Source organism: Ostrinia nubilalis, chromosome 22 (genome assembly GCF_963855985.1).
Source record: "Ostrinia nubilalis chromosome 22, ilOstNubi1.1, whole genome shotgun sequence".
Classification (NCBI taxonomy): Eukaryota; Metazoa; Arthropoda; class Insecta; order Lepidoptera; family Crambidae; genus Ostrinia; species Ostrinia nubilalis.
Window position 1 is genome coordinate 1905981 of NC_087109.1, and position 20397 is coordinate 1926377.

Below are 20397 nucleotides of genomic sequence, written 5' to 3' on the forward strand. Positions count from 1 at the left end.
CCAAAAAGGTCTGCCACAGGCTCGTAACTGACGGCAAGTCACCGACTAGCACGCTTTCAATTAGCTCGCACTTATTTTGATGGGAAGGCGAGTAATGGAGGCGAGTTTTGTTCTCCGATGAATGCAGACTGTGTTTGCAGTGCAGCAGTCGAAGAGGTCGGGTCTATAGGCGGCCTGGGGAGAGATTTATGCAGTGCTGGTTCGCTGAAACAGTGGCTTATAGGGGTGGCTTGCTCGTCTTCCCATCGAGATGTGTACGAGCAAATTGAAAGCGTGCTTATCGGTGACCTGCCGTCAGTTTCGAGCCCGTGGCAGGCCTTTTTAGAGTCAAATTCTATTGCTTATATCTTAGACGAACTGTCCACTTGCTAACAGCTATCCTACGAACATTTCTGAGCTCTTGCTGGACGTCGATACCAGTTAAATGACGATTTTATAGAGAGGTTGACATGAAAAAACGGTCATCCCTCTGCGATGTGCACCAGCGCTATTCAGAATTTGGTCTCGGGATAAAGCCACCAGTCTCCCGAAAGCGTCTTAAAACTTTCGAAACCCAGGACTGGCTTATGTGGAGCTGACGTGCGACAGCCCGCTGGCTGAGCTCTTCTTGCAATAGTGCAACGATTTGTGCTGCTTCTGAAGGTGTAGAATCCCAGGTAAAGTGTCAAAAGAAGCGGAGATGTGTAAGGTTCAACGTGTGAAAGCAAAAATCCGAAAACACGTGCTTTTATAGGGGGTAAATAGGCCGCAACTCGCGACGTATCAAACAGTTGATACATGTCTTTTTCCTTACTTCTTCACATTAACCGGGATATCTTTTTAAATACTGGTGTGATTTCAATGAATTTGGTATCAATTTAAAGTTAAAAGTTCAATCTTTAAAATGGTGCCACTTTTTTTGTTACTAACAAATTCGTTAGTACACAAGATCGCGTGGAAACAACTTCATGTAAGTGATTCCATACTTTTGCTCGCGAGTGTAGATTACTATGCCCTAAATAAATATTGTAATGAAACATAAATCAAAATGTTTTTTCGGAAATCAAATTATTTGTCAACACGTAGAGCTAGTACTTATGAATATAATGGCGTCTAGAATAATGATGAACAGATAAAAGATTGCATTTCAAGCATCATGTTTTTTTAACTAGTTTGCTTTAGGTTGGAATTGAACCCACGATAGGTACTGTTAAAATACATTATTTACTTACACAATCATCGAGTGTTTGGAACTATGTATGATTTCCACAAATAGTTCTTGTTTTCTTCTTTCTTTCTTGTTTTGTTTTTTGTTTTGTTCTTGTTTTGGAAAAAAAAACAATCTGATTCAGGTTCACAACCGTTTATTAATTAACAATAAGTCGAACTTAACTAATATTTACAGAAAATATTTCATTAATAGCAGAATTTATATAAATCTCTAAATGAATGATAAAAACACTATCCTGCTCTATATTAAACATTTAAATACTTTACAACTAAGTTGATCGTTAGTCTAATGGTAGAAATACTTAGGATATAAATTATTTTTGTTTGCAGTTAGTATTTTAAGTTTTATCTACAAAAATTACAGATAGTATTTTTTTATACCATGTTAATTCGTTGTTCATTCACACTATTTATTAGTTTGCATTAACATTCATAAATAGGTTTTAATATTACCTATGAGAATGTTTACATTGTAGGTAATAACATTATCACATTTTTTTCTAGCAATCAATCATCAAAACCTGTATTTTAAGCACAATATTTTATCAAATAGAGATTCTCCTTGTCCTTCTACTGTCACCAGCTTAATATACTCCAGCTTAAGGTACTCGTATATTGTACAATCATACCCTTTACATATAACTACATAAAGATGCAGTTAGTTCTTTAGAAGGTCCAAAATCAATTTAATATCAATTGTGACATTCGAATCAAGACATATAACATTCAATACATCGATGAGCTAGTGACCGCATTTGAGAAAACAAATCATCAGCCTAGATATCTTCTCGACGCGTATCTTATTGTCCATACCATGGACCTATAAAAAAAGGCGGACGGAACTCGCGCTACAACAAAACTGTGACGCAAAATTTTGGCGTTTGTCTATTGTGTGAGTGAATTTAGGGATGCCATGTTAGCCAAAACATTTTACCCATTTATTTTAAGAAAAACATAGATCGGCAGATGTTTCTTGGGAATGTAGACAGAATTATTCCGTGCCATTTTAAAAGGATGAAAGGTGAATGCGTTGAGGTAGGCGCGAAATTTTCAATGTTCAAATTTTCAATGTTCAAATTTTCTTACATAGTTTGCAAGTCAGTGTGTCAGGGTATGTACAATTACATACATAATGTTGATCAAAAATGATTCACGCAGTTACAAATTACGAATCTTGTGTACATTATAATCATAATCTTATGCATCATTAATATATTATTATTATCTCTGATAGATTTTTTTTAACATACAACCTGACACTGACTTGCAATCAATGTAAGAAAATTTGAATTTCGCAGTTCCACATTTTTGGGAAGGATCAAATTTGCCTATGAAAATATATCCCATTAAAACACAATTATTATGATAAATCATTTTATTTCCATATGCGTAATAAATAACTAAAAAGTCCTAAAATTATTATTAATTTCCCATATTTCGAGTAATTTTCCCACGTAAATAACTGAGAACACTGGTCTTTGACGTATTATTTTTTCGAGTGAATGACGTTTGATTTCAATTAATTTCAATATTTTAATGTCGGGAAATAAGTGATTGGATTATTATTTTGCCTGTGAAATGTGATTCCTTAATTTTTGTTTGTTCGAACAGAACGGTTTTTACACAATGTCATCACACAAGACATGTCGTATTCGTGTTGTTTTTTCGCTGCTTAAATGTGTCAACTGTGTGAAGTTTGCACTTGAAGTGGTGTATCAGGGTGTGAATGTGTGCGTGCCGGCCTGTACGTACAGGCAAGCTGGTGTATCCTAATGTCACAGTATTTTGTTGATGAGAATCCGTCCGACTTTTTTTATAGGTCCATGGTCCATACTAACACATTCACACTTTCATCACAATCAAATTGCTTACGCAAACTTGACGGATCCTTGCGATCTCATCCAGCAGAACGACACACTAACGCTGGTCAGCAGAGACCCGAGGAAGACTAGAACACTTCCCCACAACGCTGCCGATGGTGACACGCAGAACCCTGCTGGTTCTGGAGGCAGATCTTCAGACAACACCACCCTCAACCCTTTGCTAATAGTCGTGGAAGGCTCAACAGTTCTGTTCCCTATATGGATCAGATCGCGTCTTCTTCTTCTAGGCTCTAAGCTTCCAGGGTTGGGGCAGGCATCGCAGTCAGTCTTGCACAGCTCCACGTCGCATTGGATGACCAAGTCCATCTCGTCGGGGAATTTGAACGCGTTGAAGTACGCAAATGCTATGACAGATGCTCCAGTATTCCCTGTTTCTCTGGTCTTCTGGAAGGCGCCGAAGAGTTTAGGTTTCAGGACGCAGCCGTTGCTATCAGTCAACGGAACGACGTGATTGCTCTGAGAGTCACGAGCAACGCATTCTCTGACGAAGATGTCGAAGCCAGCATCGCCTGTGACCGTTACAACTAAAGTCATGGTTTCTCCAATCTTAACCAAGCCGTTTGCTTCAGGAGCGAACGGTCCCTTTCCGACTTGGATGTCCAGTCGCGCCATAGCAGTGTCTCCACTAAAGTTGCTTGTAATCTGATTCAACATTCCTACGCTGAGGGAAGACACCAGCTGCTTAGTCAGGTTTCCTTCCCACAAACATCTCACTCTACGGATATGGTCCCACACTTCTTGAATGCCTGGTTCATTCTGCAGAACGAGGACGTTCTCCAAGTACGCTTGACCTTCGTTTTCGAAATCACTGAAGAATCTGGTTCCACAAGTGTTCAGACTAACGGTGAATGAGAATTTTACTTGATTAGAGTTCTCGCGGACGTAGACACATGCAGGTTCATTGAAATGGTCTTGGGAGTAAATGAGACCGTTGTAAGGTTTGTTGAACTCGATGTTGATGGTCATCATTTCCTTGCCACAGTCCACAGTGATCGCGTGGATATGAGGAGGGTGACGGTCGTCATCATCGGCATCAGGCACAGGTGACGGGGAGCTTTCTGGTATAATAGGCTTTTCTGGTGGTTGTGGTACATAAGAAGGGGTCTCATCACTTGGCGATGGTTGACTAGGTTGATATGACGGGGAAGTAGGCTGGCTAGGTTGATAACTGGGCTCTGAGGGCTGACTCGGTTGGTATCCAGGTTGACTGGGTTGGTAATCTGGTTGACTTGGTGTGAAAGAAGGTTGACTTGGTGTGAAAGAAGGCTGACTGGGTGAATATGGCGGTTGCTCTGGTTGACTAGGTGGAAGGTAGGGCTGGCTAGGGGTGGGAGATGGCTGACTGGGCTGGTACGACGGAGACGAGGGTGACGGACCCTCACTGTATGAAGGTGTGGGTCTTGACCCTGATGGTGGATACCCGGTTGGTGGCAGATAGGACGCAGGCTCGAACGGTCTTGGTTTTTCTGGTTTCCCTCCAAAATACTGACGAGCTGAAACATTTAAAGAACAGAATTAGCTGTCGGTTCAATAATTTTGTTACAACTACACTACAAAATAAAGTTGCCTTTGTACAATGCAAATAAACATTTATTAAGTGAAAAAAGAAATTTAGTCACTTCTCAGTTCATGCTTTTTTATTTATTGGAACATGGTTATGGTTATATTATAAAGACCCTATCTGTTATTTCTTCATCTAGTTATCTTTACTTTTTCCTAATAATACCCTATTCCACTTAACTCTAATTTGCTAATTTGTCTAACCCTCTACCTTCTACTTCTATCTTTCTCTAATATCCTGTCCCAAAAGTTTATTGCAGACCTTTCCTATTCCTCTGCTGGTAGACCCCCTGAATCCAACGCAACAGGTTCGCCACCATCTCATCCGCGTCCGCCTGCTGCTGAGCTGATGAGGCCTCCGCTGGAAACCAGGATACGGTCATTGGCAGTTCAGGATATGCCAACACCTCCGTTAGAAGTTTAGTAGACCTTGACTACTCGAATACCTTTGTAACCAGCCCAATATGTCACATGTTAATGTCACCAGCCCTTTAGATAAGATACAGGATTATTACAGACCCATTCCTTCGGTGTTTCAACAACAATTTTCCGAAATGACCTTTTGAGTCTGGCACATCACAATTTACTAAACCATTGGTTCCCAAAGTGGGGGGCGCGCCCTCTAAGGGAGGCGCAAAGACCTTTAACCGCTTGAGTCCCAGACGGCATTCATTAATGTCATAACAATTGATTATCTATTGTGTCTAGATTCGCGGGCCTTGAAGGATTAAAGGGGAGCGCGGGCCATATGTGTACTTAAGTATAAAAATCCTTCAACCGCTGAGAGAATGCATTCCAGACTGCTCGATACGACCAATAAATAATCTTGACTGGAGGAGGGGGGCGTGGATTTTTCTCTATGGTCGAAACCCGCGCGTCTCAAATAAGTTTGGGAACCAATGTACTAAACGTATCTTACCTAAAACCCAATGCTGATTAAATTTTAATCACTGATGAAGATGAAGGAGATGATGATAGGTTAGAGTTAGAGACACGACGATGATTATTGATGAAAACACCATAATTAATGCTACACATAAATGATCTATCTACAAAAACAACAGGTACAAACACACCAATACCAAAAACAAGGGGTTCGTAGACACCATAAACCAGCAACTAGAATTAAATAGAGCAAACTAAGAAGAGACATCAGAGGTTAGAGACCTGTAAAAAATGTTAGATAAAAACAATTTTAAAGATGGAAAAGGTTATTTCGAAGTTTTCGAAGGTGAATTACTTACGAAATCTAAGGAATAGGGGTTATCTAACTACGTAAGAACTAACTGAAAGATCTTAATAGTTTATTAATACATATTATTATCTAAGTTCTAGCATGATAAATTAGTTTAATAATCTAAATCATCTATTGACTATAATATACAAATAAAAAATATACACCTAATAAGCGTTTGATTAATGTATTACTATTTAGTAAAATAAATTAAAAAATAATTACGGATTTTTAACTTTTTCTCGTATTCCTAAACTAAATTTCTTTTTTTCTTTCAATTTGTGTCAAAGCAAGTGTGCAATGCGTGCTACGTGCATAATATTATTGTCTCTATGTTCATTGTTAATTGATTTTATAATAGTGTTAATTATTTTAGAAACATATACTTTTCATTCACTTTCGTTAATAGTTATCTAACAACGATTCAGTTTAAATACTGGTTTTATTTTCTATTAAAAGAAGTATTAAATTGATTTCACGGATCTTCAATGTTGAATTAATCCTACCGGTTCATTCATAAGGTAATTTTTAAAATCGAAAGTCGCAATTCGAAAGTGTAAAACAGTTGAATCTTCATGAATGTATAAAAGAATCGGTAATTATGTGTGTGATTTGCATGTCATTCAAATGACTAGGTGAAGGATTGAATAAGTATTACGTATTTTAAAGAAAGAAATAAGTATTTGAATGGAGATGTAAAATATTCTTTGTTTTGGTAGAGATTTATAAACCAATTCACATGCATTTTCACTATTCTTTTATGACAGAAACGGTAGCTGCATAAGTAGTAGGTACCTAAGTACTTATTTTTTATCTGTTTAAGACATTACAGGATGTCTTTAATATTGTGTGTGTTAAATATTTACAAGTAGTTAGAGAATAAATTCTGATGTAATTTTCTTTAATGTTGTGCTTCAAACTTCCAAATCAAAACGGTGTAGTAAGCGTGACGTCATTTTCTACATATGCGGATAAAAAAGATTGAAAGTTACTTTTGTAAGAACAATAGATACGTCATGTTTGTGTGTTTTTGCTGTCTATATTGTTGTGCTGTTATTTTCAGTGGTGACGTGTTTTCATAGCCCAGCCGACAGTCTAAAGATTTGAGTTTTTGTTTTTAATATAAAACTCAAATTATATCTCTATAAAACAGGCTGAGTTGCACCATCTTATTTTGACTTTAACAAACGTCAAAAAGCTGTCAAACTCCATACAAAAAGCACTGGTTATTGTTAAAGTTACGGTCAAAGTAAGTTGGTGCAACTCAGCCTTAGTTTTGTCGTTAAAATGGTTATTTATTTTCTTATCATTAATTGCAGATATTCATTTGTTTAAATAATACAGTGGGTCTAGACAAAGTGCAAATTTTAATCGCAAACCAGTCGAAAAGTGGTCGAAAAGCCCTTTTTTTGTATGGAGTTTTGACGGATTCGATTTTCGATTCGATCAAAAAGTGCGTTTTGTCTAGGGGGGCTGGTTGCTTTAATGTTTCTCTGTCATACAATGACATTGACAGCTGTCAATCACAGACTAGCTAGAGATTGGCCACATCCAGCACTTGTTTAGTGGCCAGTATAGTATTTATACGCTACTAAAAAAGTGGATGAGTTTAAAAGAAAGATGTTAACCCATTTTAATATAGCTGGCTGAAAAAGGCCTACGTAAGCACTAAAAAGTATTTGAATTTTACCAATTTTCTTTTAACACAGTGTAAAAAACTTTTTTGATACTGCCGACTGGGCTATCGTAGGAAAGGTGCCGGTGTAAAGTCAACCACCTGTATTGTTAACTGACCTACTTCTTTTTTTGCGTGTTTAGGTTGGCATGGGCATATACTCTGTACAGTGTACGTACCGATTCTATACCTAGGGTTACGGGGTTCTGGAAAAAATATATCGTAATATGAGTACATGAAATCTAGCTTTATGAAGTAATTTTGATTTTTTTCCACGAATAGGTATGATAGATTAGAAGTTAAATTAACAACATAATTATTCACAGTTTCTCATACTACTCGTATCTAAGTAAATTCTAACTACGAAATAATTTTATACAACCGCCAACTCACCAAACCCCAAAATAGAGCTTGTAAAATGAAGACTAGATAATTGATTAATCTTGGCATAAATACTCATACTCAATACACTATTTTTTCCCGACTGCGCCAGAAGGAGGGTTATTTTCCATTCCAATTACCTTTTGGGTCTCGCAGGATTCGAACCCACGGCCTCAACTGACAGATAAGTCGAAAAACAGCAAAACAATATTAATTAAAATACAGGATACACAAGTAGGTTAAACACAATGTTCATACATGCAAAGACTATTTTAACTGATGAAAAGAATGAAATTACGCCTTTACCGATGATAGACATCTTCAACAAATACAAAGTCTGAGTGCTTTTTCTGTAAGAATAATAATATTAATACATACATTTAAATATGGATCAGTATAATATTAGCAAATGATAACGTAATATACCTACTCGTAGGTGTAGGTGCGTGTTAATTTTTGTTTAAAAGAAAACATCATTATTTTCATTATGTAAAGTTGAAAGTTGGTTAACCATATGCATTAATCCTTTCTTTTGTTTTTAAAGTTTACAAGTAAAATTACACAAGTACACAAAAATCTAATAAAACTGTCTTACTCTACATTTTTATAATTTTGAGTCTTTTGATTTCCTGATTTTATATTCTCTTTATTTACATATTCAACTGTAACTTAAAATGACAGTAAATAAATAAATTAAATTTAAAAAAAATACGTAGAGTCGCGTCTCAAACAACATTTTTAAAATAACTTGAAAAAATCTAATTGCTAAAGGTGGGAATCGAACCCATCTTTAATTAATTATACGAATAGTTATAATATCAAATACTTACGGAACCGTGATTCCGCTGCGCACGCGCAGATTGTCAGCGCGAGAAGCGCCGCCACAGCGCACCAGCGCGCCATCTATTGGACAAAAGAGAGAACTATTAGAACGTCAAGATAAACGTCAAACGATAATCGTCATAGTAGCTTAGCTATCAGGTAGCTATGGCTCCCAAGCTCAAGTGGCTCTCTGACCCTGACTACAAACATAGTATTAAACTAAAGCCCGGTCTGTGAGCACGTAGAATTTTGTCCAATGACCCCAAGCTACCCATCCTTATCGCTCACGCGTAATTATGTTGCTGTCACGACTGTGCGACGGGCGGCCGCAGTGAGTGTGCGAGCGCGACAGCACCATAATTACGCGCGATCGATAAGGATGGGTAGCTTGGGGTCATTAGACAAAATTCTACGTGCTCACAGACCAGACTATAGCTGAAAACTCTTCCACCTTTGGAATGTAAACAAATAGGTTGTTTGTAACACAACTTAGCATGGTAACTCATGTAAAATAATACGGGAAAATTCCTATAAATTTTTTATACTTATCTGTTTTCTATTACGAGTAATTATTATTTATACTTTGACTTTATAAACCTAACAGTTGGACCTAAAACTTATTTTGTGAGAAATGTGAGATACTAAGGACCGTATTACATTAAGTCATATCATAGGATTCTGTCATGTGCTGTGATTGGTCTGATACTGAAATTCAATCATCATTATAAAAAAAAATCTCAATTTATACTATCGAGTATAAGCTTCATTCCTTTACACACCATAAAGTAAATGCCACTAAAGTTAACATAATTAATTCAAAACCTTTATTTTATTAATTGCAAGTACATAGATCTTTCATTAAAATAACAATATCATTAACAAAATGCCTAATTTAACTTCAGATGTTTATCGTCCCTAATTTAACTGCATATTAAATTAGTTCAATTACTGAAACAAAGACGTCAATGTAATCTATTAGATCTTAACGGCAACCTTAGTTACTAATTTTGGACAAAAACAGCGTCCGAGTTATCTAATATCTAAGTCAGTGGTTCTCAAAGAAATGATTGCCCCACGAGGTGATAAGATTTGTGTAGTCTTAGGCTGGGTTGCAGCATCCTACTTTAACTTTGACAAACGTCAAAAATCTGTCAATTTCCATACAAAAAACACCGGTTATCGTCATAGTTACGGTCAAAGTTAGGTGGTGCAACTCAGCCATAAAGAAGATGCAAGAAACTCAGTCACTTAACGTGACTAAGTTTCTTGCGCTGCTTCTTCTCAGCACTGGCCCATTTATTGTCCCGAAGCAGAGGTAGGGTTAATACTGGGACGTGTAAACGTGCTTTTTAAAAGCCTAATTGCCAAAAATAAAATGAGTTGTATGAGTTTTTCAGGTCATTTAGTTTCTACTGTAGAAGAACAACCCTTCCAATTTAGCAGAAGCAAATGGGGTTTTGGCACCTTAAAGTAAGTCCATGAAAGAGCTTAATATCCAAGAACTATACGAGTATATAGCCTCTGAGGAATTACGATTGTCTTGTGGTGTATAATAAAGTACAGCATCTTTCTCTATCTATTTATGACAGAGTCCCGTCCCTAAATCCGTCCCGTAGCTTACCTACTTAATTAAGGATTTAAATTAGGTCTCACACTCGTGCTTTGCTCTACATCCGAAAATTTGCTTTTGTTTGTTTACCGAGAAGTATAATTTCAAAATAATTTATTCATTGCATCATATACTACATTATTACATGTTAAATTGTAACTTAGAGCTAAACATGAGCCCTGCTTCAGCATATAGTCGAATGGTTTCTATTTTTGGGCTAAAATTGGCTAAACAGCCTCAATCAACAAACTTTGACAACCACTGGTTAACTAACCTTACCGATTTCAACTCCAAAAACAGCATGTCAAGGTCCAATTAGCATAGATAAGCCCATTGTGAGCATTTGCAGAAAGACGCGATAAATCAAAGGCATGGGAGTCGAACCCGGGACAATGCACAATCGCTTGCGCAATGATGTGATGATGTACTGAGGTTTGGTGGGGCTTTCCGGGTGATGGAGTTATAGCTTTGGGTTAGGTATAAGAAATTGCGAAAGTATGCTATAGAACCTTTATTCCCATCCACCCCCTTCGAGTTTGCCACTGGGGAGACAGGCCTCCCACTAGGTGGAACAACGATCTGGTGAAATCCTTGGGGGAGACCTTTGTCCAGCAGTGGACGTCATTTGACTGAAACGAAGGAACGAACGAACCATTATGTCATACTGAAATCCACGCAAAGCCGCGAGCTAGTATAAGTGTAGATGTGTATTTTCGTCACTTTCTCAACAAGCATACATTATCTCCACACTCCTTGAACTGCGACCCGTTTTGCCATAAACGTTTACAATAGTATGTAAAATGTAACATATAACATTACAATAGTATGTTATAACATTACATAGTTGCTAACACTCGCGTGTCTGCGCTCGTGATGTACGATTTGTAGTAATTGTTTGTTTAGTTAGTCGATTGTGAAATTACTGTGAAATATATTATTATGTATATTTAGAAAGCAGGTGACTGGATCAGTTAGACAAACAAAGAGATGTGTTATTTCGTCATCACAATTATGACGTCATTCCACATTATCTCCACAAGTTTCTCCGTCCTCTTCTCCATATGAGTAGAAAATATGAAGTTCGTTCGTTCGTTCGTTTCAGCCGAAAGACGTCCACTGCTGGACAAAGGCCTCCCCCAAGGATTTCCACAAAGACCGGTCCTGCGCCGCTCGCATCCAGGCACCTCCCGCGACCTTCACCTTGAGAAAATATGTAGATCAATGTGAAATTCATATCAAAAAAGGTATTTCAAGTGACAAATACGTACGAGAAAGAACTTTTTTGCAAAATTCTCTCATGTAGGTAAAACAGTTGGAAAACTTGAAAATCAGCAGCAGGCGCTTTTCTCTTACAAGTACCTAACCTCTTGTAAAAGTCAGGCACTGAAATGTCGTAACCTCTAATGCAGTGTTTTTCAACCTGGGAGGTCGCGAAGCCTTTATAGGGGGGTCGCGAGAGGTCGTAAAAACTACTTCAGTAAAAAAACAGTAAAGTTTTAAAGATAAATTTATCAGAAATCTAATTATGAAAATGCGTAAATGTTGTATGAAAAAAAAAGCGAGCGGTCGGGGGGTCGCGAAAAATTTTTTCATGCTAGGGGGGTCGTGTCATGAAAAAGGTTGAAAAACACTGCTCTAATGAATAAAGCTCTGCAATTTTTTTGTCGTAATAACTAATAAAAAACAAATACAAAGTCAACACTTTTTACTGAAAACAATGCACACTCACAGAATGCGTATTTTCATTTCACCAAAACAGTTACGAATGGGAAAATCCAAACAAGGAACAAGTGGAAAACCAAACATTTTCTAAATCTCATAACTCTATTGCATAAAAGGTACTATATGCACATTGAAGTATACATTTTAGTACCTTATGGTATGTTACAATAGGTGCGATTTTTCTTCTAAAATGTATTTTAGAAGAAATTTCCTGCGAGTGACTTTTTTTTTTTTTTTTGAGTAAGTGCTATTGGAATGCACTTGCAATTGGAGCTAGTGGAGTACTCCAATTGCAAGGCAGTGATTGATATTATAACTGTATGATTGTTTAAGTTTTGTTAAAATCTTTTAGACTGCTAACAATGTATGATACGAGGGCGGCTCTGAAAATTTCGGGAATCAAGGAAGTGAAACAACATTACTATTTAAAAATGAATTTATTGCTTTTTAAAATATTCTCCGCGAAATTTGACACATTTTGCCATAATCATTAAAGCAACCATTCCATTCGGAAGTTTGGGTCTCCAAAATGGCCGTTTTGTAGGCGTCCACAGCTTTTTCAGGTGATGAAAATCTCTGACCACGCAATTTATTCATTATTTTAGGGAAAGTATAGAAATCATTAGGGCTTAGGTCGGGGCTGTACGGCGGATGGTCTAATATTTCTATGTTTTCTTGCTCTAAAAACTCCTTTGTCCTGTGCGCGGTGTGAGAACTCGCATTGTCGTAATAGAGGATGATGCGGCGGTTGCAGTTCTCTTTACGGAGTTCAGAAACGACCTGTGGCAAACAAATGCTAGCATACCATTCTGCATTAACCGTTCGTTGTCCCCCAAGAGGAATAGTCGCAATATGGCCGGTTTTGGAGACAAACGTGGCCACCATTTTTTTTTGCAACACTCCGTGAACGAACAATTTTTGTTGGCTTTAACTCATTTTCGAACACCCAAACTCGTGACTGGTTTTTTGTTTCGGGTTCGTACGCGTATATCCAGGATTCGTCACCTGATACGATGTTGTATACAGCATTTGAGGATCCTGCATGTAATCATCATCAATCTTCCGAGAGTTCTGACGCACCAAGTAACGCGAGCCGCTTTTTGCTCTTCACAGAGCGAATGCGGTATCCATCGGGAAAACAACTTTTTTACACCTAATTGTTCATGCAAGATTATTTGTGTTTGACTCATGCCAATGTCTAAAGTTGCCTGAATTTCGCGGTATGTCACATGTCGATCTTCTTCAATCAGCTTACGCACAGCATCAACGTTTTCTTGGGTGACTGCAGTTTTTGGACGACCTTGACGGGGATCATCACTGAGCTTGACACGTCCACGTTGAAATTCAGCAAACCAGCGATAAATTGTGGTTTTGGATGGGGCTTCATTACCAAATGCAGAAATCATCCGGTAAACACACTGTTTTTGTGTTAAACCACTCCGGATGTCATAATAAATCATCGCTCTTGAATTTTCTCGAGTCAATTCCATTTTCTCAACGACTAAACAAGTTTTACAAGACCTTGTGATAAGACCGATAATCTTTTTTTAAATAAATAAATAGTATTCAATTTTTAAAACCCAGGAGTTTGCAATTAAAAAGATTTTAATATGATAGGAACAGTGGAAATATTCCATTCCCGATACTTTTAGTGCAGCCCTCGTACGTAGACTTTAAAGCTTTTTGTTGTGTCTTCTTTACTGGTAATTTCTTCGAGATTATATGGGTTTATTCTTAACAAGCGGGAAGTGGTTTCGTGTGCGAATCTTTGTGTGGTGAATCTAGGGCACTGAGTAGGTAGGTGTTCTCAGGTTTGCGGGGTTTGGTCGTCGCAGATGACCGCTGTCCATATGGAAACGGTTTAGGTATGCCTTGTGGTAACCATCGTTGGTTAGCAATTGGGTAATGGCAAAGTCCGGCCGAATGATCTTTAAAAACTACTGCAAGGTGTCAAAAGTTGGCAGGAGAGATCGGGTATGGACACAGGTATTTGGGTCCGTATATAAAGTTTCAGCCGACTCTTTGCCTGCGAGTGACTGTACATAAAGCTTATAATTATTATCTACTAGCGGCCGCCCGCGACTTCGTACGCGTGGATCCCGTTTTAACCCCTTTCAGTTTCAGGAGTTTCGTAAAATCCTGTCTTAGCGGATATGCCTACGTCATAACTACCTGCATGCCGAATTTCAGCCCGATCCGTCCAGTGGTTTGGGCTGTGCGTTGATAGATCACTATGTCAGTCAGTCAGTCAGTCAGTCACCTTTGAGTTATATTATATTACAATAGGTGCGATTTTTCTTCTAAAATGTATGTATAGCCTTTCCTGCGTGCGACTGTACATAAAGCTCATATTATTATCTATTACATAAACGCACGTTTTATTTAACATTTGAAGTATTTTCAGTTAACGGTTCGGATACCGCAGTTGTGAATGGGACCGCTATTGTTTTGTGGATGTGACCCCTGACGCAAGTAAATGTCAGTTTGAAATGACACAGACGGGCGGTTAAAAAAACGCTCTATAAGCTGATTTTTTTTTATGCCAGACAAGGCAGGTATTTGACCGCAATCGCACCTGGTGTTAAGTGATTTACACTTATTAAGAAGTTAAGTATTTAACTTAAATTTTCAGGTAAGTTGGTGGGCGGGCTTGTCACTTGTCACGTTATGACAAGCAGTTTCATAGTAAACAAGAGCTTAACTACTTAAATACGTTTTGACATATAATTCAAATTAAGTTAAAATTTAGTTACCTACTTAACACGTGTAAATCAGCCTTAACGGAACTTTTCCACATTCAAAAGTTACCTTTTAAAAGCAGTCGTCGTTAAATTCAATCATTTAAATGGCCAAGATTGTCATTACCACTCGATAACGATAACCGAAGTTCTTTATGGAAATCAATTAAAATACTAATCAATGTTCATTTACTTATAGTCCACAACAATTAATTTGTTATTATATTGCGCATCACTCTTTCAATAATTATAATTAAAATCTACTTTATTGACCTCGGAAATATCAAAATGTAGCGTCATTTTTAATAACTTTTGTAAAAAAACGCTCGTCTACCCAGTTCTAACGGCAGATGCGGTTATATAACGCAAATGTGTGCCAGCGGTGGGTGTAACATTACTTGCACTTATGTAACACTGTCAAACTGTACTCGATCAGTTTGCTGAACTTTGAACCGAGATTTTTGGGTTAAGTTTAGCCTTTGGCGAAAATTCGAGATGCCAGTTATGTATAGACAGCACGTTAAGCGAAACACAGTAGGGTGTTATCTCGTTGTAATACAGACTATTTTTAAACAAATAGTATAGTTTCGTGTGTCGACCGTACTTATTAGATTTACTTTCTACGTCGAGTTATCTCCGTAACGTTTTTATAATGTTTTAGATTATATTAAAGGTCTTATATTGTTATAATTGAGGTCAATTTGGTATCAGACTTTGTGATCCGCCAAAGGCGTCTGACATGGGTTTATTGAACAAAATATGGTTTTAAACACGCAAAGTCATGTTTTCATGTACCCCAGCGGGGAATCGAACCCAGATCTGCGAGATTCCAAATGTCTGACCACTGAACTACTGATCATTATCCAACTACATTCTGGTTCAATTTGGTTGAACAATCTTTGAGACAGAGAGCTCATCTCAATAAGTAGGACCTAAAAATTTAAACGCCTACTATAACTTCAATTCAAATACATTAACTATTTCCTAGAGTTCCCATTAAAGGAAGTAGTTTATCTCTCTCACACACGCTAGCATCCCAATCGTTGTAACAGAGACAGCTAACAATTTCCCACACCACCTAATAAGGGACTTCACGTTCAGATGTCATGTCAAGATCAGATATTAAGGGATATTAATTCCCTCTCTCTCTCACGCATATCAGCTTTTCAATACATGTAAACGAGACAGGTAGAGCCGAAATCGTAGCCCTTGCATGCGCACGCGTGACTTCTCAGCGCTAGAAAGTTCTATTGATGTTTAACGACAGCATATCAAGCTTTACATTTAGGTCTTATGTAGTCGTAATAAGTCTTATTTTACAATAACAATGTATAGGATGATGTGCTATCGCACATACACGAAGTACTTTCCCTTGATTTATAATAATAACCTTTAGAAACATTTTGATTCTAAGTGAAATCTAAAGGAAAATAATAAGGCCTGAAGGCACGAATGCGTCTTCTCCTCTATTGTAAAGCTTATTATTAAGTATCGCAATCCGTCTTGTGAGATTGTAATAAGATCAAACATTCAATCGACATTTTTATTACTAGTTCGTAGTTCGTCGTTTCAGCCAAATGACGTTCACTGCTGGACAAAGGCCTCCCCCAAGGATTTCGATAACGACCGCTCCTGCGCTGCCCGCAATCAAGTTTTCCCGCGACCTTCATCAGATCGTCGGTACACCTAATGGGAGGCCTGCCCACGCTACGTCTTCCGGCCCGTGGAAGCTGAAGCCCCTTTAATCATTGTATTTAATTTTAAGAGCTCAGTCTAGGCTAACTAGGATAGGGCGAATTAACAAACGCTTCCTTGAAAAAGCATCGATTCAAATAGAACTCGTAACCATAAGCGCCAATCGCCACTGGGCCAAGTATGTACTAGTCCAACGTATCTTAAATATCAATAAGACCCTCGAGATTTGACCACAACTTCACAAATCACTTTTACATCGGCCACAGATTACATACAAGTAAGGGACATCGACAATTTCCCTTGTCCCACTTCTCTTCAACATAGATAATTTATGTTGATAGATACCTCGGAATAGTTACATAAATTGGCCATTGGTCTGTAAGATGGAGTTTGACAACTGTATTTCCATTTTATTTCAGAAAATATGATGAACTCAAATAGTTTGTTTGTAGTCTTAAAAGATGCTAACTTAAAACTTGGACAATTGACAACTTACCGACATTCGTAATTGGACATTTGATAAAGCTTTTCAGTGTGTATTTGGTCCGTTGTTTGAGGAGCTAGTAATATTGGCTCTGTGCACGATTACAGCGCCAACTAGCGTCCACAACTTTGTGGGCTCTGTCACATTGACATTTAGGTCATCTATTTGTGAAAAAATATCGAAATGAAAAAATAACAAATATTTTCGACTTATAAATTGTTGTGATACCACGATTTGGGTGGAAAAAAGGTTTTGAAATCATTTTGGTCATTCAAATCAAATGAGGTAAAGTCCAAAAAGTGTGTTTAATTTTGATTGTGTCAGGGTTTGTTTACTTCATTTATAGTTGTAGTTTTACAGTAAAACGAAAAGAAAAAGCTACTTTAACGGTTTCATTATATTACAGTAAATATATTTAAATGTTCCTGTATCGCTAGTAATAAATTAAATATCGTTTTCAGATCGAAATGAGTATTGTTTTGAAGACCGGGTTTGTGAGTGTTACAATATCAAATTCCAACCACAAACCGTATTTAAAGGAAAGTTGTTGGTATTGGCTGGACAAGTCCGAGATGTAGAAGAATTAAGAACAAAACAAGGGCAGAGTTCAATAATTCACGCTCTCATCATAAGGCAAACATCTGTGCACAACAACTACTGTGACTCATTTTTGTACTACCACGTTGTATAGTCCAGTTATTTCCAAATTGTAAACGGCTATTAAACCAGCCCTATCGAAATACAGTCCACTCTTTTATTTAAGTTCCCAGTAGGACCCTTTTCATGCGATTAATGAATGATATTAAAATGTATTATGTAGAATCGCTTTGCCATTGACAGATACATCTGATGACAGAGCTTACATTATTTCTACTTTTGACCACCATGAGCGCTGCGATAGATTATGTTACCCCCACCTAGTACTTCGCACCCAGCGAATACCCGAATTCAATCATCATCATCGACATTTCAGCCACAGGACGTCGTCTGCTGAACATAGGCCTCCCCCAATGACTTACACATCGCACGGTTGGTAGCGGCCTGCATCTAGCGTCTCCCTGCTATCTTTATCAGGTCGTCGGTTCACCTTGTGTACGAATTCAATACCTATTATGTAAGCCTTTTCATTGACACTAAAGTAAGCAAGTCCGAAGACATAGAGTTAGAAAAAGAAAAAACAACTGGGTTACATTTAACATCTACGCATCTCTTACTGACAGTTGAAACCATTTCGTCAATTATTTTCCAAAGTGTTGTTTCTCAACGTGTAAAGAACGTGTAATTTAAACGTTTACGTGTAATTTTGAGCTGTGACATCTATTCACTGAACTGGTCTACGTTCGCTCTAAACCCATTCATCATTGGCCTGATGACAGTACATCATTAGGATCAACGCAACTGCGACGAATTCATTCTGTATTAAATGACTCGTGTGGTTTAGGGCAGATGTTAAAATTGCAAAATGATTGCTAAAATTGCCTGTTAATCGATAAGCAAATTGAGGGAAGTCTTCTTGAAGACTTCAAGGTTTATTGAACCTTGTGTGTGTTTTATTAATGGTGCGGTCAAATGTGATCAGCTATGTTGTTTCAAGGTAGGCGCTACCACTATAATAAAAATCCATGTAACTTAAGTTTACGATAAAGTTAGATGACCTACAAGGTGGACCGACGACCTCATAAAGGTAGCAGGAAGGCGCTGGATGCAGGCCGCTATCAACCGGGAGGGATGGAAATCATTGAAGGAGGCTTATGTTCAGTAGTGGACGTCCTGTGGCTGAAATGATGATGATGAAAGTAAGATGAAGGCTCAGCCTCCTCCTTTTTTATCCTGCTTTTTTTATCCTCGTTGTGGATAAAAAAGCTACAGGGAGAACCAGTAGTTTATGTGCACTGTATGGCCTTAATAAATATCTGCAGCTAAGCGTGATACATTATGGGTCAGTCGAGTCTGGTCAAATTATGTCGGTTTTAACATAATAACATTGTGGTTATTTCGATAATCATAATAAAGTTCTAAGGTTATTCGGTCATTTAAGCATTCCTTCTGCATCCGTATTAATTTGTGAAGCTTTAATTGCTACATTAATCTTAACAATTGACAAGACCGTTGATTATGTACAATACAATATTAATTAATCATTTATCAAACGTTAATTGAAAAGTATTTACGTAACATTTAACTACCCAATTGAAGTTATCTTGGCCATTAATGTCAAACAACCATATGTGTTTACCTAGTTGCGACACCAAATACATCACCACAACGTTTCCTATTCGATTCTTATCACAGCACGACTCGATTCAAAAGGTAATCCGATTATCGATTTTCGCAACATCGATTCGCAAAACTGACAAATATATCAATGGGATGTGGTAATCGTACGCGTCAATAGATGGCAGTAGTGGTCGATTTGAATCGCGCAATCAACTTTTGACACAATCAGCCCTTTCTCTTTGATGCTTTAATGAATGGAGTTTACGTTTTGTTGGTAATAAATTGGGTTTTTATGATGCTAGTTGCAGATGATTGTGGGTTTTGGTTTATCTAAATTATCTAATGTTTCGTAATGACTTGTCATCATCGTTTTGAAGATGCATATCTTGGTTATAAATGTCCGTAATGGTACTTGTATGCAGCGTATTAAAATTTTTGGCCGTAATAGTTCAGTCAAAGCGAATCGACATTTATTTTAGTTGCTATATGAGATTAATGGTCTCTCTCTACACGCTAAGTATTTGATGTGCGTTTATTGTATTTTATGTGCCATTGCTTTTGTAAATATAAAGGGAGGATTAGAAATTACGTAAATATTCATTTGACCATTTCGTTTTAAAACTTACTGTTAGTTTTAAGTTATTTATTTTGTGATAGAAAATAAAGCTTAAATTTAGGAACATAGATTGTTAATGTCAGGTACCAATAATAAACGAAAACAAATTCATTAACGTAAATGTTATAGTGACTGAGTTTCTTGCGCTACTTCTTCTCAGCACTGGCCTATTTATTGTCCCGAAGCAGTGGTAGAGTTAATACTGGGACGTGTAAAAGTGCTTTTTAAAAGCCAACTTTTAAAAATGAGTACCTACATGCATTTATGAATTTTTCAAACCTCATTTTAGTAAATAAAAGTTCATTTGTTTCAGGAATATTAATTCCTTCATGTACCTAGTATTCGATTCATTCTTCTAAGATTTTATATTTCTCTTTGCACGTGCCAAAATGTGTTTAGTGTTACATATTTCATGGTGTACGATCCTAAATCATTATTTTCCATAAACTGCCTATGTCTCGCCCCACTGCTTCGCTTACTTATGGTCTGTCGTAGCAAATAACAGTGTTATAGAACATGTAAATGGGTCTAAGATACCATAGTATGTCATTT

General features: G+C 37.4%; 1 protein-coding gene across 2 annotated transcripts in view; it reads right to left on the reverse strand.

Moving 5' to 3' along the window:
• Positions 1–1326: 1326 nt before the first annotated feature.
• LOC135082613 (uncharacterized) overlaps positions 1327–20397 on the reverse strand; it is a 29083-nt gene continuing 10012 nt past the window's right edge. Inside the window, exons 2-4 of one of the 2 annotated variants that reach the window (XM_063977393.1) lie at positions 8773–8845; positions 4915–5013; positions 1327–4585 (exon numbers count right to left, since the gene is read on the reverse strand). In XM_063977393.1, coding sequence (XP_063833463.1) covers positions 3078–4585; positions 4915–5013; positions 8773–8845 — 1680 coding nt within the window. In that variant the 3' untranslated portion in view covers positions 1327–3077. The remainder of the gene's footprint in view (positions 4586–4914; positions 5014–8772; positions 8846–20397) is intronic. The other variant, XM_063977394.1, reaches the window with a different exon arrangement.